At 40.6% G+C, this 27,177-nt stretch overlaps 1 protein-coding gene across 3 annotated transcripts in view; it reads left to right on the forward strand.

Annotated features, from left to right (window-relative positions):
• The window catches only part of LOC143293897 (uncharacterized), a 61,599-nt gene extending 34,422 nt beyond the window's left edge, over positions 1-27,177 (forward strand). For all 3 annotated transcript variants that reach the window (XM_076605245.1, XM_076605246.1, XM_076605247.1), the window contains 6 exons: positions 161-249; positions 2,513-2,570; positions 4,940-4,977; positions 6,780-6,878; positions 9,255-9,326; positions 13,780-27,177. In XM_076605245.1, coding sequence (XP_076461360.1) covers positions 161-249; positions 2,513-2,570; positions 4,940-4,977; positions 6,780-6,878; positions 9,255-9,326; positions 13,780-13,893 — 470 coding nt within the window. In that variant the 3' untranslated portion in view covers positions 13,894-27,177. The remainder of the gene's footprint in view (positions 1-160; positions 250-2,512; positions 2,571-4,939; positions 4,978-6,779; positions 6,879-9,254; positions 9,327-13,779) is intronic.

Below are 27,177 nucleotides of genomic sequence, written 5' to 3' on the forward strand. Positions count from 1 at the left end.
GTACATACGTAAGTGATGGATATCACACAGTAATAATTGCTCATAAATTCAGTTCATGATTGATAGATATGCATTGATAAAAAGGTATAAATATGCACTGATAAAAAAAAGGTAGTGTTGATCTACCCGTTCCATGAAGGAACTACAATGTGTGTTTCAGCTCCAAAACCAGGCTACGGCCCTTCATATTCCACCACCCCAAGGGCAGCAACTCTTCCTGTCAATGAAATGTATGGTCGCCGAGATCTGGTGAGTTGGTACCTTCTTCTTCTTCTTCGTTCGTGGGCTGCAACCCCCACGTTCACTCATATGCACACGAGTGGGCTTTTACGTGTATGACCGTTTTTACCCCGCCATGTAGGCAGCCATACTCCGCTTTCGGGGGTGTGCATGCTGGGTATGTTCTTGTTTCCATAACCCACCGAACGCTGACATGGATTACAGAATCTTTAATGTGCGTATTTGATCTTCTGCTTGCATATACACACGAAGGGGGTTCAGGCACTAGCAGGTCTGCATATGTGTTGACCTGGGAGATCGTAAAAATCTCCACCCTTTACCCACCAGGCGCCGTCACCGTGATTCGAACCCGGGACCCTCAGATTGACAGTCCAACGCTTTAACCACTTGGCTATTGCGCCCGTCGGTGAGTTGGTACCATAGAATGTGATGTATATACTAGGTATCAGATTGTATTCACATTACTTAAACATGTCAGTTCATTTTTATGCTAACCAATTTAGGAATCTCTCTCTCTCTCTCTCTTTCTGTCTGTGTATGTATATATGTGTGTGTGTGTGTACAAAATATGTTGTCAAAATGTCAATTTTTGCATTCTTATTTTATCATGCTTTACTGCATACAGTATTAATGTAGGAATGGATCAGATCAGATTGAGTATGCTGTATTTGCCGCCTGGCTCTTCCTCAGTTAAAAAAAGAAAAAAAGAAAAAAAAAAAGAAAAAAAGGATAAGAGCACGAGCACGTCACTCCTCTCTTGCAGTCTCTCCACTGGCCCCCTGTCTCACACAGATTACAGTACAAGATCAGCACTCTGTAAATATTGTATTGTATTGTATTTCTCTTTTTATCACGTCATATTTCTCTGTGTGAAATTCAGGCTGCTCTTTCCAGGGAGAGCGCGTCGCTACAATACAGCACCACCCTTTTTTTTTTTTTTGTCCCTGCTTGCAGTTTTATTTGTTTTTCCTATCGAGGTGGATTTTTCTACAGAATTTTGCCAGGAACAAACCTTTTGTTGCCGTGGGTTCTTTTACCTGCGCATGCTGCACATGGGACCTCGGTTTATCATCTCATCCGAATGACTAGCATCCAGACCACCACTCAAGGTCTAGTGGAGGGGGAGCTGTGATTCGAACCAGTGCGCTCAGATTCTCTCGCTTTCTAGGCGGACACGTTGCCTCTAGGCCATCACTCCACTGCACCTGCCCCTTCCTGTCCCTGTGACTGCCTTCACCACTACATGTGGTCTGGCACTCCACGATCAGCCACAGGTCCACTCTGTTTCCTCGTTCCCAGAATCAAATCATACACTCCACCTTTGGCTGCAGCTCTTTCTTCGTCTCTGGAACTTGCACTCGGAATGAGCTCCCTCTTTTGCTGCATCAAATCCCAGCACTCACCTGTTCCAAGTCTGCCATTGAAAGCTGTCTCTTTCCAAAATGCGGTTGTAAAGCGGTTAGAGTGCTTGATTCTCGCCTGAGTTCCCTGAGTTTGATCCCTGTCGTCGCACCTGGTGAGTAAAAGGGTGGAGATTTTCCCGATCTCTCAGGTCAACACATGTGCAGACATGCTAGTGCTTGAACCCCCTTCATGTGTATACATACACAGAAGATCAGATACACGTGCAAAAGAAACTAAAATCCCTGTCAGTGTTCGGTGGGTTATAGAAACAAGAACATACCCAACACCCCTGAAAACGAAGTATGGCTGCCTGCATGGTGGGGGTAAATAAAAAAAAAAAAGAAAAAAAAAAAGGCTTACACTTCAAATGTTACATGTCTGTATAAGTGTGTGCGTGCGTGACTGAAAGCTGACTGAATGACACAGGAAACAAATGATGAGCGCCCAATGGCAGCCGTCGGTCGGCTCTACCAAGTATGCAGCCTGTTGTGCAAATGACCCCGTGTTTGTAGACCGCTTCGAGGTTGGTCTTTTGACTGAGGACAGGTGCTGTATAGGTGTCCATATCATCATCATCATCATCATCATCATCATCCCGCCCCTGCCTTTTCCTTGGCGACAGTTTTCTCCAGAGCTTTCTGTTCGCATGTATATTGTTAGCTTTGTTTTTCATCCCTCTCAAACAGAACTATGCATGCATGTGAATGACTGGTGTGAAAGCACTATGATTTGTCTCTGGTCTAGATCAAGGGCTTATTTCCGTGAATGTGCTTTGAGTTATTATCTCCAGACTAAATTAAGGTACTATGTAAATACCTCTATTATTTCTTGTTATTATTCTGATGGTGATTATTCCCACCTTTTGCAGACTTATTTTGGGTTCAGAGATGACAGTCACGACTCGGAGGGGCATCAGAGGTCAAACTGTAAGTGTTTTGCTGCTGTCTGTTCTTACCCCTTCCCCCCTCACACGCTCACTCTCTTTCTTTGTGTGTTCCCCTCCGATGTAAATCATTGCTCATCACATTTATTGTATTTTTCCTGTCACTCCTGTTGTTTTGGGCCAGAGGCCTGACATTTAAAATCTGTTTTGAGTGAACACACACACACACACACACACACACACTCGTGTACACGCACACACACACACACACACACTTACACACACTTACACACGTGCATGCATGCATGCACACACACTCAGAGCCAGACAAACACACACACACGCACACACTCACACAAACACACACACACACACACTTACACACGTGCATGCATGCATGCACACACACTCAGAGCCAGACAAACACACACATACACTCACACAAACACACACACACATACATACACGCACGCACATGCACATACTCATGCACATGCACAAATATGCATGAATTCAAGACATAGATGTGGATCCATTGAATACAGTGATATTAAATGGAGTGCCTTAACTCAATCCAGACGAATAGTTTTCTCCCTTGCTTTTCCTTGCAGACGGCCCATTTGTTAGGGTTTGAAAAAGAAAATCACAAAAAATAGAAAAACACAAAGTAACTGAATGAAACTCGCTGTACTTGACCCACAGACCCGTCTCCTCACGTTGTGTGTAAGCTCACCCCCTTCCCTCTTCACTGCCCTCAGAAGCTGAGTCACTATCACTACCTTCTTGCTTGTAGCTTTCGTCACTGCAGATACTTTATTTAAAGTCTTCATCATCCTCGTTGATGTCGAAACCTTCAGTTTGAAGCATTTTCAGTCACTTCAGCAGCAGTAAAAGCCGCTGTCGTGATCTATTTTGCTCCAAAAATTTCCACTTGTATCGCCTGTGACGCCATTTTTGATACGTATGCAGATTAGCTTGTCATGTGGGGTGCAGAAGTCAAACGGTCGCCAGCGAGTGTGTTGTTACAGAATCTCACAATGAAATTTTCCATTCGACCTTTGACACGTTCGCAATGCCTGGTGTAGCTGTGGTTGTTATGCTACTGCATGACGAAAACGTGGACAAAATTTTGATTGTCGAAACCACTGTAGCATTCTGTCGTCAGGAACGCTGTAGTGTTCCATCGTCCGGAGTGAGTAAATGACTGCTTGAAAAGGAATGCTTTTATATTTGTTTCAAAAGGAAGTGAGTGAAGGACTGTGATATAATGAAAAAGGCAGTGTTTTGGGGGTTTTTTGGGATTTTTTTTCATTTTTGTTTTTTGGTCAGCTTCAGGAAGGGCTTCACCCCCCAGTGAGGGTTCACTTTTCCATCACATAAGGGTTTTCGCAGCCTCCCTCCCCATCCTGGCTACAGTACTTTTTTTTTTTTTTTATTCAGTCCCTCTAACATATCTTTACTTGTGTACAGACAATAAACCAGTCTTGAGTCAGAAATGTCTCATCGTTAACATTATTATGTGATGAACAAATGGAGAAAGTTTATAAAATCTGTAGGTTGCTAAAGAAGACTGGCTTCTGATAAGAGGAATCCAACATTTCAGACCATAGCTCTGTCTTAGGGGCAGTGTTAGTCTGAAATCTGTAAACACAGTTACTGAAAACAGACATATGGTCTGAAGCTTTGGTCACCTGTTATCAAGAGTGAGTCCTGTTTCACAAGCTACAGGTTCTACAGACTTTCTCCAGTTGTAATGTTTATAGACTCAGCAGTCATCTTTCGTTTTTGACTCACTTGTGTAAACAAAGTGAGTCTATGTTTTAACCCGGTGTTCGGTTGTCTGTGTGTGTGTGTGTGTGTGTGTGTGTGTCCGTGGTAAACTTTAACATTGACATTTTCTCTGCCAATACTTTGTCAGTTGACACCAAATTAGGCATGAAAATAGGAAAAATTCAGTTCTTTCCAGTCATCTTGTTTAAAACAATATTGCACCTCTGGGATGGGCACAAAAAAAAAAAAGAAAAAAAAAAAGAAGCCTAATTATATCAAACTGCATTTACTGTTATATTTATATTTTTTGTATTCTCTAAACTTGGCACTTTGATCTGATATTCTGACCCAACAACAAGAGCAGTCATTATTATCAGTTTTTGTTCAAACAGGAACTTCTTTTGCTAAGCATGGAAGTTTTATTTATTTTGCAAACGTTTTGGTGCAGATAGTAAAAAAGGGAAATTACTCTGTAATTAATGCTAGGGGACTTAATTCGAATCTGGTTAGGATTATAATAACAAATACAGAACACATTTTAACGATTAGATTTTTTTAAAAAGTGTATCACAAGTGAGTCTTGAAGGCCTTGCCTCTCTTGTTATGTTATGGATATATATGTTGTTGTTTTGTTCACGACAGATACGTCCACTTCCACGCTGACTGACAGCCTCTCCAGGGTAAGTTTTGTTGTGGGATGTGACATCTGTGATAATCATAACTTGTTACCATCAAATCAATAGATCACAACAAAATTTGGTTTTGGAAATCACTACCACAAGATATGAGACAGTGAGCCTTTCAGATCAAATAGTATGTATGTTTGTTCACAGGATAAGCACATTTATTTATTTTTTCTATGAAGAAGATGATGATGTTGATGATTATCTTTATTATTATTGTTATTATCATCATTATTTAAAAAAACAAAAAACAATAAGAATACTGCTTTATTAACTCTTTCACCACCATAGGTGACTTTAGATAGTTCAGCGTCACAGGCGACTTTAGACGCCTCCTTGAGAAACTGAAACTGAAGGCTGTGATGTTTAGTCGAGCAGGGGTGCTCTCCCCTGACACATGCTGAAGGCTGTGATTCCAGATTCCAGATAGTTAATTCAAGTCAGGCCTAGGCCCCTTATGAAGGGGTGTGTGAACAATATTCTTTTTTTACATATATAAACATCATATTGCCATGCATGTTGACCTCCAAATATCCAATCTAACATACTATTGGTAAAACAGTGTTACTGTTCAGTATGTAGAACAATAAAATGTTGTCACGAAGTTATACTTTCTCTGAATTTGAAAGCTTGATACAAAAAGAGGGAAAATTTTCAAACAATTTCAGAAGTTGATGATGACATAAGTAGGTTCAGTTTAAACAGCGTGATTTGTCTATATAATATTTAGGTGGAATAAATTCTTCTCAGATGTTCTTGATTAAGAGATGGACAGCAAAGAACAGTGTGAGTCTTGTGAGTCTTTACATACTGGACAAATTGAATTACTATCATCACTTGTTCATGACACATGTTGAAGGCTGTGATGTGGAGTTGCGGAGGGGTGGTCTCCCCTGACACATGTTGAAGGCTGTGATGTGGAGTTTGGGAGGGAGGTGGTCTCCCCTGACACATGCTGAAGGCTGTGATGTGGAGTTTGGGAGGGAGGTGGTCTCCCCTGACACATGCTGAAGGCTGTGATGTGGAGTTGGGGAGGGGTGTGCTCTCCCCTGACACATGCTGAAGGCTGTGATGTGGATTTCGGGAGGGAGGTGCTCTCCCCTGACACATGCTGAAGGCTGTGATGTGGAGTTTGGGAGGGAGTTGCTTCTCCCCTGACACATGCTGAAGGCTGTGATGTGGAGTTCGGGAGGGAGGTGCTCTCCCCTGACACATGCTGAAGGCTGTGATGTGGAGTTTGGGAGGGAGGTGCTTCTCCCCTGACACATGCTGAAGGCTGTCATGTGGAGTTTGGGAGGGAGGTGCTCTCCCCTGACACATGCTGAAGGCTGTGATGTGGAGTTTGGGAGGGAGGTGCTCTCCTCTGACACATACTGAAGGCTGTGATGTGGAGTTGGGGAGGGGTGTGCTCTCCCCTGACACATGCTGAAGGCTGTGATGTGGAGTTCGGGAGGGAGGTGCTCTCCCCTGACACATGCTGAAGGCTGTGATGTGGAGTTGGGGAGGGAGGTGCTCTCCCCTGACACATGCTGAAGGCTGTCATGTGGAGTTGGGTGGTCTCCCCTGACACATGCTGAAGGCTGTGATGTGGAGTTGGGGAGGGGTGTGCTCTCCCCTGACACATGCTGAAGGCTGTCATGTGGAGTTGGGTGCTCTCCCCTGACACATGTTGAAGGCTGTCATGTGAAGTTGAGGAGGGGTGTGCTCTCCCCTGACACATGGAGTTGGGGAGGCGTGTGCTCTCCCCTGGCACATGCTGAAGTCTTGTGATGTGGAGTGGTTGGCATGCTTCTGTACAGAGCCGGGGAGGGGTGCCCAGCGTGGCGCTGTACGAAGTGCCCTGCATCCCACTGCTCAAGCTGCAGAAGAGTTCCTGGCACACAGAGTGTGACCCGCCGGTGAGTCCCACTCTCCTTCCGTCCATCCGTCCGTCCGTCTGGTCCCTCGGGCTGCTCGCTTTTCGGGGGTTGTTTCTTTGGGGTGTTGTTGTTGTTGTTGTTGGTTGGTTGTTGTTGTTTTGTTTTGGCCGGGGGTTGGGGTGGGGTGGGGGTTATAGTATTATTTTCGTTGTTTTGTTTTTGTTTTCAGGGCAATTTTGTTGTTGTTTTTTCTGTCTGTCTTTTTGGGGGTGTTGTGTTAGGGGAGTTGATTTGTTTTTTCTGTCTGTCTTTTTGGGGGTGTTGTGTTAGGGGAGTTGATTTGTTTTTTGTCTGTCTTTTTGGGGGTGTTGTGTTAGGGGAGTTGATTTGTTTTTTCTGTCTTTTGTTTTGGGGGTGTTGTGTTAGGGGAGTTGATTTGTTTTTTCTGTCTTTTGTTTTGGGGGTGTTGTGTTAGGGGAGTTGATTTGTTTTTTTCTGTATTTCTTTTTGGGGGTGTTGTGTTAGGGGAGTTGATTTGTTTTTTCTGTCTTTTGGGGGGGTGTTGTGTTAGGGGAGTTGATTTGTTTTTTCTGTCTGTCTTTTTGGGGGGTGTTGTGTTAGGGGAGTTGATTTGTTTTTTCTGTCTTTTGGGGGGGTGTTGTGTTAGGGGAGTTGATTTGTTTTTTCTGTCTGTCTTTTTGGGGGTGTTGTGTTAGGGGAGTTGATTTGTTTTTTCTGTCTTTTTGGGGGTGTTGTGTTAGGGGAGTTGATTTGTTTTTTCTGTCTGTCTTTTTGGGGGTGTTGTGTTAGGGGAGTTGATTTGTTTTTTCTGTCTTTTGTTTTGGGGGTGTTGTGTTAGGGGAGTTGATTTGTTTTTTTTTCTGTATTTCTTTTTGGGGGTGTTGTGTTAGGGGAGTTGATTTGTTTTTTCTGTCTTTTGGGGGGGTGTTGTGTTAGGGGAGTTGATTTGTTTTTTCTGTCTGTCTTTTTGGGGGGTGTTGTGTTAGGGGAGTTGATTTGTTTTTTCTGTTTTTTCTGTCTGTCTTTTTGGGGGTGTTGTGTTAGGGGAGTTGATTTGTTTTTTTTTCTGTATTTCTTTTTGGGGGTGTTGTGTTAGGGGAGTTGATTTGTTTTTTTTTTCCAGGCTGCTGGCTTTTAGGGTTGTTTTTTTTGGGTTGTTTTTGTTGCTGGATGGGTTTTTTGTTGTTGTTGTCGTTGGTTTTAGGGGGGCTGGGGTGGGGGTGGGGGTGTTTGTTACTGTTATTTGGGTGTTTTTTCTTGGTTGTTTTGTTTTTTCGGGGCAAATTTTTCTTTTGGGGGTGGGGGTGGATCTTCTTTTGGGTGAGGGGTGGGGGTGCTGTATTAGGGGAGTTGGGTTTGTTTTTTGTTTCTTTTTGGGGGGGGAAGTGGGGGGGAAAGGGAGGGGGTCTGTTTTGTGGGAATTTTTTTTTCCTTGGAGGAGGGGTTCATGGGGGATGCTTGGGATTTGTTTTGTTTGGGGAAGGGAGGGGGGGGTCTTTTTTTTGTTTGTTTGTTTTGTGTGTGTGTGTGTGTGTGTGTGATTTTTTTGGTTTTCAACTTGTATACTTTTTATTTTATACATTAATCCTGAATCAAATTTTTGTATGCATATGTGCGTGTGTATGTATGTCTCTTTCTTGCTTTTGCTCTTTCTTTAAACACCAGCACTGTTGTTGGTTTTGTTGTTGTTGTTCTAGAAGATTATTGATACATTTGACAGTTATCTTGTCAATGATGTGACTTCCAAGCGAAGGGAGGTAACTCTTTGGAGGCCACTGTGGAAAAAAATGGCAATGCAAGTTGGTCTGTTTGTCGTAGGCAGACAGTCATAACTTCAGGTGTGTGAGTGTGTATGTGTGTGGGTGTGTGGGTGTTTATTGCTCCATTTTCCATCCCTGGTTAGATCAGCATTAACTCACTCAGTACGGCCAGTCCTCTCTTCTCCTCTACACAGACCCCTCGGATGTCCAGTGGGTGTCTCAATGACCCAACCTTTAGCTTCCATCGTCAGAATTGTGGTATTCTTTGTCAACATTCACGTCTTCAGTATAAGAGCCTTCCGCTTGCAATATTTTGATGATGGTAATTGGGGTGAAACACTGTTAACGTCGTCTCTTTCGCCATTCGTATGGAAAGAGTTAACTATCTCCATTCTGCTCATCCTGAAGCCTCTCACACAGCCTACCCCATCACACACACACACACACACACACAAACACACTTATGCACCCATGCACGCCAAATGCAGTGATGCCTTTCTGAGAAACTGAAACTATTGAAATGTGGTCAGCATTTCTTTCCCTTCCGTACTGTCTTTTTCCTGATTTATCTACCCGTGTGCATGTTGGAATGTAACGGCTTGTACGTAGGTTCTCACACGTCCAAATGTTTCAGGTGTACGACTATGAGAAGCTGAAAATCACCAAGTTTGATCTACCAAGGGACGTTGACAGAAACAGACTGGAGGTGAGTTCTGTCTGACTGCTGTCTCTCTCTAACTCTCTCTCTCTCTTTCTCTGTCTCTGTCTCACTCACTCGCTCTGTGTGTGTCATTTTTCCATGGTAGATATTAACCCATTGACTGCTGCTGACACCTATGTTCTTTGAATTGATGCAACACTGATCTCATTGCACAAAGCGGTCAGGGGTTTTGACAGTCATGTATTTGTTTTGTTTGCTTTTGTGTTTTACTGACTGAAGGCATGCTGCATGCTGCATGCACCTTGCCCCCAAACACCCCTATTCCTCCCCTCCCTCCATGCATCATCTGCACCAATTTCTGTGGCACCAATGTCGGCAGTCCACAGGGAACAACCGATGTTTCGGCCGTCAGGAGGCCACACACCAGAGGAGACCCTGCGTTGCTGCTGAGTGACTTTGATGGTGCTCGGTAGTGCCTGTTACTGATTCAGGACACCACCTGCTAAGCCCCTTAAGTAAACTGTGAAAGTTCCCAAGCGGTCATCAACTTTTTGTGAATCTAGATCAGTTGGTTTTTTTTTGGGTGTGTCATTTCAAAATGCCGTGATCAACACCGTGGCCAAAAAAAAAAAAAAAAAAGTCTGTCTGCTTGGCTGGATTCCTTCACATAATGATGATGGATTGTAAATGATCATAACTGGAACAACGACGCGCAAAGACTCCCAGTCTCAGAACATCATCCCACTGTACGCCAGGAACAACTCGCACTGCTTTATCATTGGGTTCAGCAAGTCGGAAACTTACAAAATCAGCTTTAGGGACTGGAACAGCCTCAGTAAGGACACCGTAAATGCTGAGACAGTAGTGGCCGTTAAACACTGCCTCCTTTCTCACACAGAGCATTAGTTAGGGTCTGATCCGTTGGAGACTTAATTCACTCCAGACGAATAGTTCTCTCCCTTGCTTTTCCCTACAGACGACCCATTTGTTAGGGTTAGGAAAAAAAATCACAAAAAATACAAAACATAAAGTAACTGAATGGAACTCACTGTACTTGACCCACTGACCCCTCTCCTCATGTCGTGTGAATGCCCACCCCCCTCCCTCTTCACTGCTCTCAAAAGCTGAATCACAATCAGTACCTACTTAAAGCCTGAACCGGACTATAAATGGCGGGCGATTTGAATCAAGCCAGTTTCTCACCAGAGTCTGACACTGTGACGTCGGTGAAGGTTTATTCAAAATAAAAGCCTAATAAAGCTACGGTTTGGCTTCATTTATGGCAGAGAGCGAGATTTGCCTAGCAGCTTCCAATCTAGACCTGAATTGACTTTGGAAAGTACAAAATGTGTCAGCTACACGTAATACAAAATTTGAATGCAGAGAAAAGGGGCGCAACCGAAACCTTGCTCTCGGGAGTTAAGACTTTAACAGTAGCATTCTTCAGCGGTAAAAGCTGCTGTCGTGATCTAGTTTGCTCGAAAAATTTCCACTTGTATCGCCTGTGACGCCAGTTTTGATACGTATGCAGATTAGCTTGTTGTGTGGGGTCCCTGAACTCGCTGGCTCGCTGTGGAGTGTGTTGTTATGGAATCTCATGAAGAAATTTTCCATTCGACCCTTGACACATTCACAATGCCCGGTGTAGCTGTGATTGTTATGCTACCCCATGAGGAAAACGTGGAAAAAGTTTTTAAATGTCAAAACCGCTATAGCGTTCCATCATCCGGAACGCTACCTTACATCAGGAACGCTATGGTGTTCCATCGTCTGGAGTGAGTTAATCCCAAGGAGTGCTTCACCAGTTTTTACTGTAATACTCGACACATACAGAAATACTGCAGAAGTTAGTTCCCTTTCCTCAAGGTTTTTATGTATGCGTAGGAGTGTTGAAACCGTGTTAAGGCCAGACACGGTAGTACAAAAACGTATGAAATAAACTTGAAGTTGATGGCTTTCTGTGACATGGTATGCAAAGATATTGGACTAAACATGTCTAAAAAGGTCATTTTGTGTAATTTGTCGTGATGGTTTCCATGGAAACGAATCCAAAATGGCCGACAAAACAAAAAAATTAAAAGCTTAAAACTTCGGTACCTTTATAGATATCTTATTTCTGTTTGTTTTATTTGATTTATTTGTATTTGTTCTTTATTATAGTGCAGTGGTATTTTGGAATTTGAATAAATACATTTATTATTATTTTTTTGTTGAAATATGTATAAATGCCTTGACATAATGTTTTTCAAATGAGTGTATATTCATTCTTTTACTAGTACTATACAAACCACTGCACTATAATAAAGATGAATACATAAAGAAAGAAAGTACCAAGTTTGAACATGCTATCTTTTAAAGTTTTAGAGCATTAGCATTTTGAAAAAATGGTATTACGAAGACAAAACGCAAAACTGAGAAAACAGGAAAAGAAAGAGATGTGCTTGTACTCACAAGAAATCACACATGTTGATGCTGTTTGAAGCTTTATTTAAGTGAATATAGTACCCAGGTGAAACACACTATAAAGATTAGATGTTGAAGAAGCAAATTATGCAAAAAAACGAAAATCACAAAAAATCATGATTTTGGTCAAAATTTCACTACCGTGTCTGGCCTTAATGACAGGAATTTTGATGCCAGAGCAATGCTCGGGTGCAAGGTTCAGTTAATTAAGTGTCATATTCTGTGTGGTATTGTATGTTCATGTGTGTTTTGTTTCCATTTTGTGTGTGTGTATTTTTTGTTTGTTGGTTAGAAATAACCTTGCAGATTGTTACTGTAGTGTATTGTACATGCAAAGCAACGGTCAAATGTGGAGTGATGGCCTAGAGGTAACGTGTCTGCGTAGGAAGCGAGAGAATCTGAGGTCACTGGTTCGAATCACGGCTCAGCCGCCGATATTTTCTCCCCCTCCACTGGACCTTGAGTGGTGGTCTGGACGCTAGTCATTCGGATGAGACGATAAACTGAGGTCCCGTGTGCAGCACGCACTTAGCGCACGTAAAAGAACCCACTGCAACAAAAGAGTTGTTCCTGGCAAAATTCTGTAGAAAAATCCACTTTGATAAAAACAAATAAAACTGCACACAGGGAAAAATACAAAAAAATGTAATGTAGCGATACACTCTCCCTGGGGAGAGCAGGCCAAATTTCACACAGAGAAATCTGTTGTGATAAAAAGAAATACAAATAAATAAATACAAAATAAATAAAGTTATCATTCTGCTCTGGTGACGTGGTGTATAGCATGGAACTGTTAAGGTGGTGGTGATGATGATGAAGAGAAAATATAATCTTCTGTGCAAGGGAGAAAAAAAAAAAAAAAAGAAACAAAGTGAAACAAAGAAAAAAAAAACATATCGTTTTACCTTCGCAGAAGTTGTCTTTTCTGTTTCCTTAGATTGAAAAGATTTTTTTTTTTATCATTTTATTGCTAGGATAGTCCCTCAATAAAACTTTTTGTTTTTGTTTTGTGAGGAAATGTCTTGTTGGATTTTTTTTTTTTTTCTGTTTCCTCAGATTGAAAAGAGAAACTTTTATCATGTCATTGCTGTGGTAGTCCATTAAAAAAACCTTTGTTTTTGTTTTTTGCTTCCTGAAATTGAAAAGAGAAATGTCGATCATGTCATTGCTGAGGTAGTCCATTAAAAAAAAAATAAGAAATTTGTGTTTTTCTCTGTTTCCTCAGCTTGAAAAGAGAAAATTTTATCATGTTGTTGCTGATGTAGTCCATCAAAAAAAACAAACAATTGTTTTTGATTTTTCTGCTTCTTCAGATTGAAAATAGACATTTTTGTCATGTTATTGCTGAGGTAGTCCATTAAAAAACTCTTTTTGTTTTGTTTCCTCAGATTGAAAGGAGAAATGTTAATCATGTTATTGCTGAGGTAGTCCATGAGAAATGTTAATCATGTTATTGCTGGGGTAGTCCATGAGAAATGTTAATCATGTTATTGCTGAGGTAGTCCATGAGAAATGTTAATCATGTTATAGCTGGGGTAGTCCATTAAAAACTTTTTTGTTCTGTTTCCTCAGATTGAAAGGAGAAATGTTAATCATGTTATAGCTGGGGCAGTCCATGAGAAATGTTAATCATGTTACAGCTGGGGTAGTTCATTGAAAAACTCTGTTTTATTTCCTCAGATTGAAAGGAGAAATGTTAATCATGTTATAGCTGGGGTAGTCCATTAAAAAACTCTGTTTTGTTTCCTCAGATTGAAAGGAGAAATGTTAATCATGTTATAGCTGGGGTAGTCCATTAAAAAACTCTGTTTTATTTCCTCAGATTGAAAGGAGAAATGTTAATCATGTTATAGCTGGGGTAGTCCATTAAAAAACTCTGTTTTGTTTCCTCAGATTGAAAGGAGAAATGTTAATCATGTTATAGCTGGGGTAGTCCATTAAAAACTTTTTTGTTTATTTTTTTTCTGTTTCCTCAGATTGAAAAGAGAAATGTTTATCATGTCATTGCTGAGGTAGTGCATTCTTGTTCCACCAGATTCACCTCAACACTGAGCAGTTTGAGTGTCTCTTCAAAATGCCGCGGGAGAAGTTTTACCGCCTGGCCGAGTGGAAACGCAACGACATGAAGAAGAAAGTGGACCTGTACTGACCATCGAGGCTGTCCCCAGATAAACAGCATGCACGAGGCATCGTATCGTAGTGGGGGGGGGGCCTTCTGCTGTTGCTGCTGCTTTGGTCCTAGCTTCCTCCATCGCTTGGCTTTCACCGTTTATAGACGTCTTCTGCCAGACTTGCGTTGCTCTGTTCTCACGTCCGTTCAGCGTCGGAAGGCGCCAGGGATCATGCAGGGGACTGCACTGCCTGCAACGTTGTTTTTTTTTTTTCAACTGTCACATGGGTCAAGATGTCCTTGCTTATCACTTCTGAGAACTTTGTCGTAGCTGTTGAAATGTGTGAATTGTTTGTTCATGGGTGTGAAGAAAGTATGTAATGAACGGTTTGGATGACATGCGTTTTTGCTTAAAACATTTGTAGTGGTGGTAATGAGCTAAGTTTGTTATGACTGGTTCAGGTCAAGTGCGTTTTGCTTAGTCCATTTGTAGTGGCAGTAATGGTCCAAGATTCGAGTCCCCATTTTGGCGTGGTGTTGTGACCCTTGGGAAAGGCTCTTCACTCTGATTTTCCTCTCTCCTCCTAGGTGTAGATGGCTTCCGGACTTTGGGGTTGGGGAAGGTTAAAACAGCGGAAGGAGAGGGTTGGGCCACCGCCTTCCTTCACCGAGCCCCAGACACAGTGGATATGAATTCACAGCCTTGGTGGCCGGCTGTAAGGACCTTTAACCTTTAAGTGGTGTGTCCGGGTGTGAATCCACGCTGAGCCCCTGTCACAGAATGTCGGACCCAGTGTTCAAGGCCCCGTTTCAGTGTCGTCTTTTGTCACTGGGAAAGGCTGGCACTTCACTCGGAGGAGTGACTTTTCTCACTCCACCCCAGCAGTTGTGAATGGGTACTTTGGCTGGGGAGGGTCAGCAGTTTAAACTTAACTTTGTAAAGCACTATGTTGACCAGTCCAAGGCTTTAACCGTTGCTGCGCCTGTCACAAAGGTAGAGGGCCCTTATGATTGAGATTGCGCCATAATTTTAGCTCGACTGGCCAAACAAGCTAAGTAAGTTTGTGGCCTGATACAAGTCTTCGTCAGATACAAAACATGAGTGTCAAAGAATTGATATCAGAAATACGAAAAAAAAAATACTTGGCCATATGAAGAGCACAGGATCAGGAGTCAAGATGGTTGCCGGAAAAAGAGGGCACTAGTCAGGGATGCAAAGGGGAGGTAACCTACTTTGGGAGGTTATTGGCCGTAGCTGCTTTCGTTTTCTCCACATAGGCGGGTAGTAGTTTGCACAGGACAGGAATCAGACCCCTGCCAGAGTCTGCACTAGTGGGTCACGGTTAAGTATGTTACTTAAACGTAATTTTAGGAAGAGAATTTCCTTCATGTCACAGCAGTGCGGTCAGTTCAGTGTGTTGTTTGGAATAACTCTGGTGGGAAATGTAGTGACAGGGAAAGAGACAGGATCAAAGATTAGAAAAACAGTGACAGAGAAAGAGATTGGGTGTAGGTGACAGGATCGGACAAAGATAGAAAGACAGTGACAGAGAAAGAGATTGGGTGTAGGTGACAGGATCGGACAAAGATAGAAACACAGTGACAGAGAAAGAGATTGGGTGTAGGTGACAGGATCGGACAAAGATAGAAAGACAGTGACAGAGAAAGAGATTGGGTGTAGTGACAGGATCGGACAAAGATAGAAAGAGAGTGACAGAGAAAGAGATTGGGTGTAGTGACAGGATCGGACAAAGATAGAAACACAGTGACAAAGAAAGAGATTGGGTGTAGTGACAGGATCGGACAAAGATAGAAACACAGTGACAGAGAAAGAGATTGGGTGTAGTGACAGGATCGGACAAAGATGAGAAACACAGTGACAGAGAAAGTATTGGATTCAGTGAAGAAACAGGATAAGACAAAGACTGAAACATAGTGACAGAGAAGGAGTATCAGAATCAGTATCAGCAGCTCAGTGCGTTCGGACAAATCCATATACGCTACACCACATCTGCCAAGCAGATGCCTGACCAGCAGCGTAACCTGACACGCTTAGTCAGGCCTTGAGAAAGAGAGAGAGAGAAAAAAAGAGAGAGATAATGATAATAACAATAATTTAAAAAATAAAATAAAAAGACAATAATGATGATAATCAAATAAATGTAAAACATGAAGACACACATTCACACATATATATACACACACATGCATAACAGATATGCAACAAACATGCAGTTTCACAGATATGAAAGCACAAACAAATGAGCATAAATGTACACACACACACACACACACACACACACGTAATGGCAGGGGAAAAGATTGGATTTAGTGAGAAAATAGCATTGGACAAAGATTGAAACATACTGACAGAGAAAGAGATACAGGATTGGACAAAGTTGGAAAGAGATTGCAAGTATTGAAGAAACAAGACCGGACAAAGATTGAAGCATAATGACAGAGAAAGAGATACAGGATCGGACAGAGTTGGAAAGAGATTGGAAGTATTGAAGAAACAAGAGAGAAAGAGATTGGATTTAGTGAGAAAATAGCATTGGACAAAGATTGAAACAATGACTGGGAAAGAGATTGAATTCAGTGAAGAGAAGAATCAGACAAAGATCATGGAAAATCCTTGGGGATATCATGACCAAAAAAAAAGTAAGAAAGAAAAAATAAGAAAAGAAAAGAAGACAGAAAAATATCTTGTCATTGTGTGTGAAAGGCTGCTGTTAACTCTCTCCATACGAACGGCGAAAGAGACGACGTTAACAGCGTTTCACCCCAATTACCACCATCAAAATATTGCAAGCGGAAGGCTCTTATACTGAAGAGGTGAATGTTGACAAAGAATACCACAATTCTGACGACAGAAGCTAAAGGTTGGGTCATTGAGACACCCACTGGACATCCGAGGGGTCTGTGTAGAAGAGAAGAGAGGACTGGCCGTACTGAGTGAGTTAAAAGTCCAAGAGAGAGATGGGAAACCAAATTGACCGCCATTATCAAGTGATACCAAGAAATTCGTTTCATTTATTTATCTGTTTGTTTTTGGAGAGATGTTTTCAGAGTGAAAGCCCTTTTTGTAAAATGATACACCATCCTGGTTGTGTTGTATGTATATTAAGCAGTCATAACTGTTCCAGTTGTGAATGACTGAGTGTGAGTGTTCCTGGGTTGTTGGTGTTTTTTTTGGTGTTTTTTTTCACAATATTTGTCGGTATACTGCTTGTGATAGAGGCTGGGCATATTTTACTGCATTTTTTTGTCTTTTGAAAATCGACTTGCATACAAAAAGTTGATTGTCATCGCCACTGTCTAAACATAATCATGTGATACTGTTTTTTCTTTGTAGATCTTAAGTATTTTTACATCTTGATCTGGGCTATCACAGTGCAATCTTGGGAATTACATCTTTTGGACAGAGAGTTTTTTGTGTGTTTTTTTTTAATATATATTTTTTTTTAAGTTAAAATGAGATAAAATGTTGCAGTTATGAATAATTAATGTTCAAAGCCAGTATGTGTCCACTGATTGTAGCCATGTGTGCCTCAGATATGATTTCATGCAAGATTTCACCTTAGCTAGTTAAAGCACACACAGGCACACACACAAACACACACACACACACACACACACACACGCACGCACGCACATTCAGCACAGACAAATAATTTACAGCGTAGATATTTTTTCCCTGCTTGCGCTGTTACGTAACTGCACTGCTTATATATATATATATGTGGTAGTAATAGCGGTGAACTCACTCTGTGTTTTCTTGACGTTTGAAACCAGGTGAAAAGGTTTCTTTTCAAAACAATTCGACATTAGCTACAGGACTTGTATGTCATAGAATGAAGTAGAAAGTCCGTATTGACTGTGCTTTCTGATTCCTGTGAAAGTGGAACCGGTGTGGTTAACAAAATCCGTTCCTTTGATGTGCACGTTGGAAGTATTTTGATGAACAAAGCAATATGTGTGTTTTATTTTTTCTGACAGTAGTGTTGGTGTGACAGCATTGTGCATTTCTTTCTCTTGTCTCAGCATGGCATAAACACATGAGAAAGTCTGTGGCTTTTTTGTGGTTTGTACATTTAAAAGCAGGTTTTAGATGTTGCAGATTTTTAAGATGCAAGTCTACTGGTGGTTTTTTTTTTGTTTTTGTTATTTAAAAAAAATTTTTAAGAACTGTTTTCTCACTTTGTTTATTTTGGTTTTGATTCCATGTCAGTTTATGAAGGGTTGTGATTTATTTGTTTACTTTTTTTGTTGTTGTTGGTTTTGCTTTTATGTTGTCGCTGTTTTACAGTTCTGTGTTGTAGCCAAGTATGGTATGATGATATTTTCCAGAGACAATTGTCATTTTTCACTCAGCATTTATGTGCCACAATGAACTTGTCAGGTTTTGAGATTAACAGTCAGGTGGAATGAATACAGCTGAACGATAAGATATTGAACCATAGCATAATGAAACTCCATAACAAAATTTGAAATTGTTGTGCAAACAATTAATAACATAACGAAACACACCACAGTTTCTTATTTTGAAAGGATTCTTTAATAAAAAAAAAAAAAAAAAAAAATCTGTATTTTAGTAATGTTACAGAACAATGTTTCAAAACTTCTTCTGTAGACTCTTTGGTAACACTCATTGATTAATCAGAGTCCGTCAAAAAAACAACAACAACAACAACAAAAATTTGCGGTGGGGCAAGACATTTATAATCATAGCAGGTTCCTTAAAAAGTTGTGTCTGTGTTTTTCCTATTGAAAGTCTAGATCTGAGCTCAGTTGCACAAGTGCTGAGATTGCTTTAAGTTAAGAACGTTCCTGAGCCTACGGAATAAGACCTGGCTGAAAGAAATTCTTAGCGCTACGCAAACCGAGCGCTGCTTCGATCACTCTTGCGACCCACCGCAGATTCCTTTAAAAAATGGCCTGTGTATGTTTTCATGTTGAAAGACTGGAACCGAGCTGTTGGAAAAGTCACACTCCTGGTGGTCAGTAAGGAATTACCTGTAGTGGTTAAAGACTGTGCGCGACGGGCGCAATAGCTGAGTGGTTAAAGCGTTGTACTGTCAGTCTGAGGGTCCCGGGTTGGAATCACGGTGACGGCGCCTGGTGGGTAAAGGGTGGAGATTTTTACGATCTCCCAGGTCAACATATGTGCAGACCTGCTAGTGCCTGAACCCCCTTCGTGTGTATATGCAAGCAGAAGATCAAAATACGCACGTTAAAGATCCTGTAATCCATGTCAGCGTTCGGTGGGTTATGGAAGCAAGAACATACCCAGCATGCACACCCCCGAAAACGGAGTATGGCTGCCTACATGGCGGGGTAAAAACGGTCATACACGTAAAAGCCCACTCGTGTGCATACGAGTGAACGCAGAAGAAGAAGAAGAAGAAGAAGAAAGACTCTGTGCAGAGTGAAACATGTTGTAAAGGCCATGACGCAATGTTCTGTTTCGATGCCCAGCGTTTTGTTCTTACTCCCGGCCCTGCCAGTGTGCTGTACTGTGAAGCTGAGTGAGGGTTTGGGGCCCTTGTGAAGTGTAAAGTACCCAGTAAATGCCCAGCCCCAGCTTCAGGGTGTGCTTGTTATGGGTGGGCAGTTACAAGATAGTTTACAGTAGTGTTGTCATACGACTTTCCTCAGTTTCGCTGGTGTCTTCTGCAAAGTACGTCTTCAAGTGTTTGTCTTAGAAATGGTGAGTTTAACGACCGATCGGTTATCTGCCCTTAAGGTGGGGTTGTTCATTCATGGCTGTGGTCTTTCTCCATGAAGGTTGGTGTGGTCGAGGCGTTGGTCCAGAGTCTGCATTATTATTATTATTGTTGTTGATACCTGTGCATCGCCCGCCCTCAGTCAGATACCAAACTTTAACCCTTTCACCGCCAGTCAACTTAGAGTGCAATATTCCCTTGTGCTACAAACACAGAAAATACGGAGTCTTAAGAATAGCTGGGGATTCCCCTTATGATGTGTAGAAAATGTGGTCTATGCTACTACCGAACATAGACAGCAGTAGGTTTCATGGATAACAGACCCATGATCTGGTCACCCTTAAGTGACATGGGTCCTCTACCTAGCTGCTGCATAAATGCGAGTTTGGCAGTGAAAGGGTTAAGCGGTTTTTTTTTTACAAACACTGAGTCATTTGCACAGCAGGTTGTCTACCTGGGTAGAGCTGACCGACAGCTGTCTTCAGGTGCTCATCTTTCATTTCCTGTGTCATTGAGTCACACACACACACACACACACACACACACATATGTGTGTATCCATGTACATTTGCTCGATCTGTGTGTAGCCGCTGATAGCCTTGCTGTGTCTTTTTTTTGATTAAAGAATTTTTTTTTTCCTTTTCTAACATGTTTGACCAAAATTGAAGGTTGAGCTGTAATACCGGTGCTTTTTGTAAACCCTCCTCCTCCTCCTCCCAACGTCCCAATATTTAAAAAAAAAAAAAAAGATACTGGTTTTTGTCGAGTTTCATGTTCGAGGTGAACAAGTCCGCAGCGTTGTTTTGACATGGACTGAATCACGTGACTGAAAGCGAAATTGAGTCTGAAATGTTTGGCACCTGGGAGAACTACTTTTGACACAAAAACTTGGCTGCGAAAGAGTTAAACGCATGCCGCACGGATCTCATTACACCTAGGGTCAGCAGTCTATGGGTTAAAGGTAACCCATAGAGAGTGGTGGTGGTGGTGGTGGTGGTGGCTTCTGTACCACAGTCTCAGATAGGGCTCACATCATGTTTTCATTTGCACATGCTTTGCATATATTATGAGTGACCAGTGTTTGTGTGGGAGTTGTTATAAATGTAATATTCATGTGTATATTTGCATCATTTTATATATATATATATATGAAGTATTTAGGTCCGCTGGAAAGTGGTGGAACATATTTATGGGGGGGAAGGTGGCATACAGCTTTGATGTATCTGGTATTGCTTATTATTTCATTTTTCATATCTTGTTACGACAAGTTTTGCGCAACATTTGTTGTGGTTTCCCCCTGATTCTGAAGCTCATTTTGCCTGCAAAACACCTCTTTTTATAAATTTCTGTTGAATGTAAAACACCTCAAATATGAAGACAATGATGTAGCATACTTTTCAGGATGACAAAATCCCTGGGTATAATTAGATATAAAAAAAAGAAAAAGAAGAAGAAACATCAATTTGTCCCCCCAATTTTATACTTTCCCTCGCTAAAATATTAATAGACAAATAAGAACAGTACCTACCAGTGCAGCAATAACAAGACAGCAGATAAAAATCATTTGTCATATTTCTCCGTTATCAGTCTGTCATATATATATATTTTTTTAATGTTTTATGTGTTGTTTTTCAAGCAGACATTGTATAGCACACATGGATCAACCCACACACTTATACACCTCAATGAAACTGAAACTATACATTGTTTTTGTCCTTTTCAAAGATGGTTGTTTTGTATTTTTTGTTTGGTTTTTCCTTTCTCAAGGAATGGCTATTGCTTTTTGTGTGTATGTGTCTGAATGCTACAGCTTGACAATAAGAGAGGAATAAGAACAGGTCAGTAACGTACACTGCCATAGTTGAATCAAAGGCAGGGTGAAGTTGTATTCCGAACACCGTTGCGTTAAGTATGTGATGATATGACTTGCAATAAGAGAGGATGGAATCAGACCATGTTGGTGACACTGCCAGAATGGACTCAAATGCAGGGTGGAATTTTTATTAAGAACACGATGATATTTGATGTTGTTCTAATAAAAAAAAAAATAATTAAAAAAAAAAGATCCTGTATTATTCAGTGCTTGATGGTGGCACTGCATAGAATGTTTGCTGAGTAGCTACTGGTAAAGGAAAGTTTATTCCATACACTTGCAGTGGGACCAAAACATTGTGAATATTCTGAATAACCTTTCTGAATGGAAGGCAGTATCTGTGTTCTTTCTGAAGTGAATGCAAGATCTAGAGCTCATGAAAGATTTTTTTTTTTTTTTGGTTTTTAAGCATGCTGTTATACATGAACTGGTCTCGTTTCTTTTAAACCTACTGTATATTTCTTGTTGTCATTTGAGAGCATTTTTCTTTTGTGACGACATCCTGTTGCGAAGTTGGAGTAAATCTGAAATGAAATCTGAAACCATATGACCTGAAATCAGAGCGAAAGGAAATGCAAGTTTCCAGTTCCAGGGACCGAAAATTGCAGCAGCAACCAGGTTTATTTTTCGACAGAAATTCATAGCGTTTATGATCAATGCATGCTGTGGAAAACAAGAATAAACACACACTGTTGGTGGATTTTGTTTTTAACTCTCTCCGGACGAAGGAATGCTCACACATTCCTACACAAAACGTATTCGGATTCGAACGAAGGAATGGAATAGCATTCTTCGAAAGTAAAATTCCATCACGCGCTGTACATGTGATTTTGTGATTAGCCAAGCAGAGTGCGCTATTCTGGGTCACTCCACAATCGAACAGTGTGATTGGTCAGCCTGGCATGTGTGGCCTGTCTCGCACACACACTGACAAAGTCACTGACCCGTCGTCTCCTCGCGTGCCAGTCTGTTAGCAAAGCGGGCTCTTCTCAGAATGTTGTGAAGCGAACAAGGCAGTGACGGCAACGTTTTAGGGTTGCCGAAGTACTTGAAATGCTACAAACTGAAGAGTTGGACATTGAAGAGGTGGATGATGACGAAGAAGAAAGCGAATTTAATGCAGAAAGCGAGCATAGGTATGGTGATTCGGGGTGAAAAATTGGCAGTATTTTCTACATATGGCAAAACTGTAAAAATAAGATGAGAAATTTGATTATTTTATATGTACTTGTTCAACACATAATAAACCAGTTCTGAAAGTTTCATTTTCTTACACAGTATTTTGTATTTTTTGTAATTTTTTTCCAAACCCTTACAAATGGGCCGTCTGTGGGGAAAAGCAAGGGAGAAAACTTGTCGTCCCGAGTGATTTAATGTGCAGTGTAGTTCTGCATTATCCAGTATGTTGAAAGGTTTGCTGGTTACAAACTGCTGAAAGGTGATTATGATACGAACAAGTTTTCATTAATTTTTGTGTGTGTGTGTGTGTGAGGAAAAAGATGACTACTGTGAAACTGAACACTACAGTAACTGTAAAAAGACCGAACTTTATTGCATATGAACATTGATGTATGATAGTCAGTCGTGTTCGACTATGACCATCAGAACAGCAGAGGAGGCAACTGCTGTCCTAACTATCAGGGCCAGATTTTGATTATAATGGAGAGTGTCTTGCTCAAGTTACATCCCCACTCTCTCAGCCAAGGGTTTGTTGGGTTTTTTTTAGGACAGTTGGCGTTGGGATGTTTCCCAAATGGCAACTAGCTTCCAAGGGTGCAGCACTAAGAGCCGGTGCAATCTTGCCTCCTAGTTTGAGAGTCATAGTCCTTACAAAAGACAAAGCTGTAAATGATTTCCCATTGCAGTGTAGAAACCATTGATGATACAGCTCTCACTCTGCTGTTGGCCCAACTGTAAACTTATGTCAGTATAAGATATAAGCTCATACATATGAACAATGACACATCATTGAATTAAACTTGTTCAAGAGACATTAGTGATGAATGCATTCCCAAACTGCCAGCAAGTGAGATTTTGGTTGATCCATTGTAAAATATTTTTTTGTATTCTGGTATTTTAGAATAATTCTTATTTTCAGTTGTTTTCATTTGTGAGATGTGTGTTTGTGATAAGAGTTGTTTCGCCACTTTTAATTGAGCTGACAGTTTAAATCGGTGTACATTTTAGGAGTTTTTTTAGGTTGTCAGAGTGTTCTGTTAGATGTTAATTAGTTTGTTCATACTCATCACCTTGTGTAGATTGTAAAATTTGGTGATTGTGTAAATGAGGAGTTGTTTTAAACTGTCAAAGCATTCTGATGGATGTAAATCATTTTGTTGATATATTTTTTAATTAACATGCATAGGTTGTAAATATTGGTGATTGTGTAAATCATGGTAAAATTTCAAAGCATTTTCTTAATTTTTGTTCACATGCATAGGTTGTAAAAATTTGGTGACTTGTGTAAACTACCAATGTGGTGCTTATATCAGTGATAGTGTAAATTATGGTGCTTTTGAGTTGCAATAGATGGCAGGTAGCTGACAAATTATGCATAAACTGTTTAGTTTTCCTGTTGCTTTTGTTGGAAGTGAATTTCAAGGCCTGACTCGTGTTGTTTGGTTGATGCATTGGTCAGACATCTGTGGTGAGGTCTGCATGCTTTCACACCTTGAATCTGCAGCTGGAGGTGTAGTGTTGTTTACAACAATGGCTTATTTGTCTTGCAAGTTGCTTTTGTTCTTTGGATGTTTAGGATTGTTTTCTTTTGTGTTGGAATGTTATTTCCACATTTCTTTTGGAAGGATAATTTCCGTCTGTGTTGCAATGTTATTTTGGCATTTCATTAGGGAAGTTTCCTGTAGCGCAAAAATGTTATTTTGACATTTCGTTTAGTCTTCAGTGGCTTTATTCAGCCTTGTTGATTCTCTTATTTTTACAGTTGGAAAGTACTGTTTATGCTTGTGATTCCAGAAGTGTTCGTATGCTTGTTCTGAATAAGTGTGACCAAGTGTATCTCATCCAGATTAAACGGACGACAAAATAATCACTGAGAGCAAGCCGGCACCGGAACTCATCTGAAATATTTGCCAGTATCGAGTTGTTATATTCATATACACTTTTCGTTTAAGCTATTTCAGTGATTTATGGATTGCTTCGTTCTGTTTTCTTGTTGGTGTATTGTATATCTCTTGGTATATATATATATATATATATGGTATTTTTCAGGATGGCCAAAGTCAGCTTTTTCACTGTCGTTGACAAAATTGTGAGTTGCAACTGCATAAATGGATAGCACACACATGCAGCCTGTTGAGTGCACTACATTGATCTCTATAGTAAAGAAAATTTTCTTTTTTTAAAACTTTTTTTTTTTATTGTCATCTGTTTAGTTTGAGCAGTGTTTCGCAGAGCGGAAATGACACAGTGTTGTTTGCTTCGTAGTGCATGAGTGTTGGAGAGTTTCCCCTCCATTTTGATATCAAAAGACATGAGTTCAGCAAAGAAACATCAGCTTAGTTTTGACCTCTCTCCGCCTCTGTGCTTGGGATGAGTTCTGTCAGAGGCCTAGGGGTCTGTAGATTCATGGGTGCCTGTCGTTGCGGGGACGTGGTGGTGGTCTCCACTCAGTAGGGGACGCTCACTCAAGTGTGGCTGTGCGATGAAGCAATTATTGTCATCAGTAGAAGGCTTAGTAGATGGTGTCCTGCATATGTAAAATCAGAACGGGCATACTGAACATCACACAAGTGACTCAGCAGCAGTGCAGGGTCTCCTCTGGTGTGTGACCCTATGGCTACATAATATCGATGGTACCCTGTGGACTGATACAGCGCCAACACTGCAGCAGATGAACTCAAGTGTGACTGTGCATTTGGTGGGGGTGGGGGGTGGAGGGGGGGGACTCAAAATAAGTGACGTGGGAATAATGCCACTGAAATGGTGCACATGATGGCTCAGCAAAAACAAAAAACAAACAAAAAAAAAGATGGAGGGAGAGAGAAACTTGTTAAGTGTTAAGTGTTGGGTCACTGGTGTGATATAAGCAGTTGTTTGGAGAAATGATCCTCAGTCATTGCATTTGTACCCAAACATACTGTACTGATGAAAAGTTAAGACCTTTATAATGTATGATAGTCAGTTGTGTTCGACTATGACCATCAGAACAGCAGAGGAGGTAACTGCTATCCCCCGAATTTGACTGTAGTGGAGAGTGTCTTGCTGAAAGTTACATCCCCACTCTCTCAGCCAAGATATTTATAAACAATGCATGCAATGTCCATAGAGAGAAAAACTGATTTTTAATTCCGCTGGTTGTTAGAACTGATGGGTATTCAGCCTTGAAATGGCCCCTTACTGCCCAGCTGTGTGATGTAAAACATGATGTAGATTATTTTTTGAAAAACAACCGTGTTCCGAAAGCTGTTAACAGATCATCAGAATGTATTGAAACATTTGGTCATAGTTTTTCAGATTTTTTCCCCCACCATCAGAGCAAAGCCATCTTTGTTTTTGGTCAAGAAGATGTAATCTTAATTCATCTCCTGAAAGATCTTGCTCTCAGAAATTGATGCTGAAGGTTTTGGACATACTCTGATTAAACATGTTCAGCACTTTCATCAGTTAGAATTTAGGCAGTTGGGTTTTTTTAAATTTTTTTTTTTATTGAATTTAAGGACCACCTCATAAGAACACAAGTAGTTTTTCTTCTTTTTTTTTTAAATCATGAAATAATGTAAATTATGCAAGGGTCATATGATCTTCCAGTGCCCTCTCATTTGAATGCATTATCTTCAGTTTCAGGCAGATGTGTATAATACACAATGAACAGCTTGAAAAAATTGTTTGAAAAATGATTTTCAGCTTAACATTTACAGTTATTTAAGTGAATTATGAGCAAAAACTGACTGTTCGTGTGTGTGTGTGGTTTTTTTTTTTTTAATTTTTTTTTTATAAATCAAGAATAAAACGTGGACAAACAAGAAGGCACTTCTGATTATGTACGATGCTTATTACACTGACTGCATACACCTCTGTTTCCCGAAAATTCAGCATCATTTCACCTTGCTTCAAAGAAGAAAACTGCTAGTTCCTAAGTGGTCCTTTACTTTTTGTGAGCCCTGTTATTGCTTTTGAATAAAAGAGTTACAGATAAGTAATTAACCGTTACTTTATTATTACAGCATTAGTCCATTTCATGTAACCACATTTTTCTGGGTTGTTCCACCACTTGTTCAAGGATTTACACTTGATTTTTCTGTGTTTTCAATGCAAAGTCCATTTCACTGTTCAGATGCCTTGTTGCCATATTGTTTTACAGGCTATTCTATTTCTGTGCCATTGTTAAAAAGATCTGGTTGGATATGTTATCTGTATATTTTTGTTAAAAAAAAAAAAAGGATTTTAGCTCTTTTTTTCCTGATCTGATTCTCGGTCTTGTGTGTAGTTGCGATGACTGTGACTTGTAGGATGGTTGTGAGAGGATTGTTGTTGGTTTTTTTTTTCCTTTATTTGTTCATTCGGTGCACATGTTAATTTCCGGATGAGGGATTATGTACAGATGTGATCTTTGGGTTTTGATCTGTCGCTTAGTCACAAGGAAATGCCTTGTAGTGAGAGACACCTTGATTTAGAAGGCTGTGAGAGAATTCTGCATAGTTATTTTCAATTCTGTTTTTTTTTTTTTCATGCTAAAATTTTTTTAATAACAAAAAGGAAAATGGA

The sequence above is a fragment of the Babylonia areolata genome, chromosome 19 (genome assembly GCF_041734735.1).
Source record: "Babylonia areolata isolate BAREFJ2019XMU chromosome 19, ASM4173473v1, whole genome shotgun sequence".
Taxonomy (NCBI): Eukaryota; Metazoa; Mollusca; class Gastropoda; order Neogastropoda; family Buccinidae; genus Babylonia; species Babylonia areolata.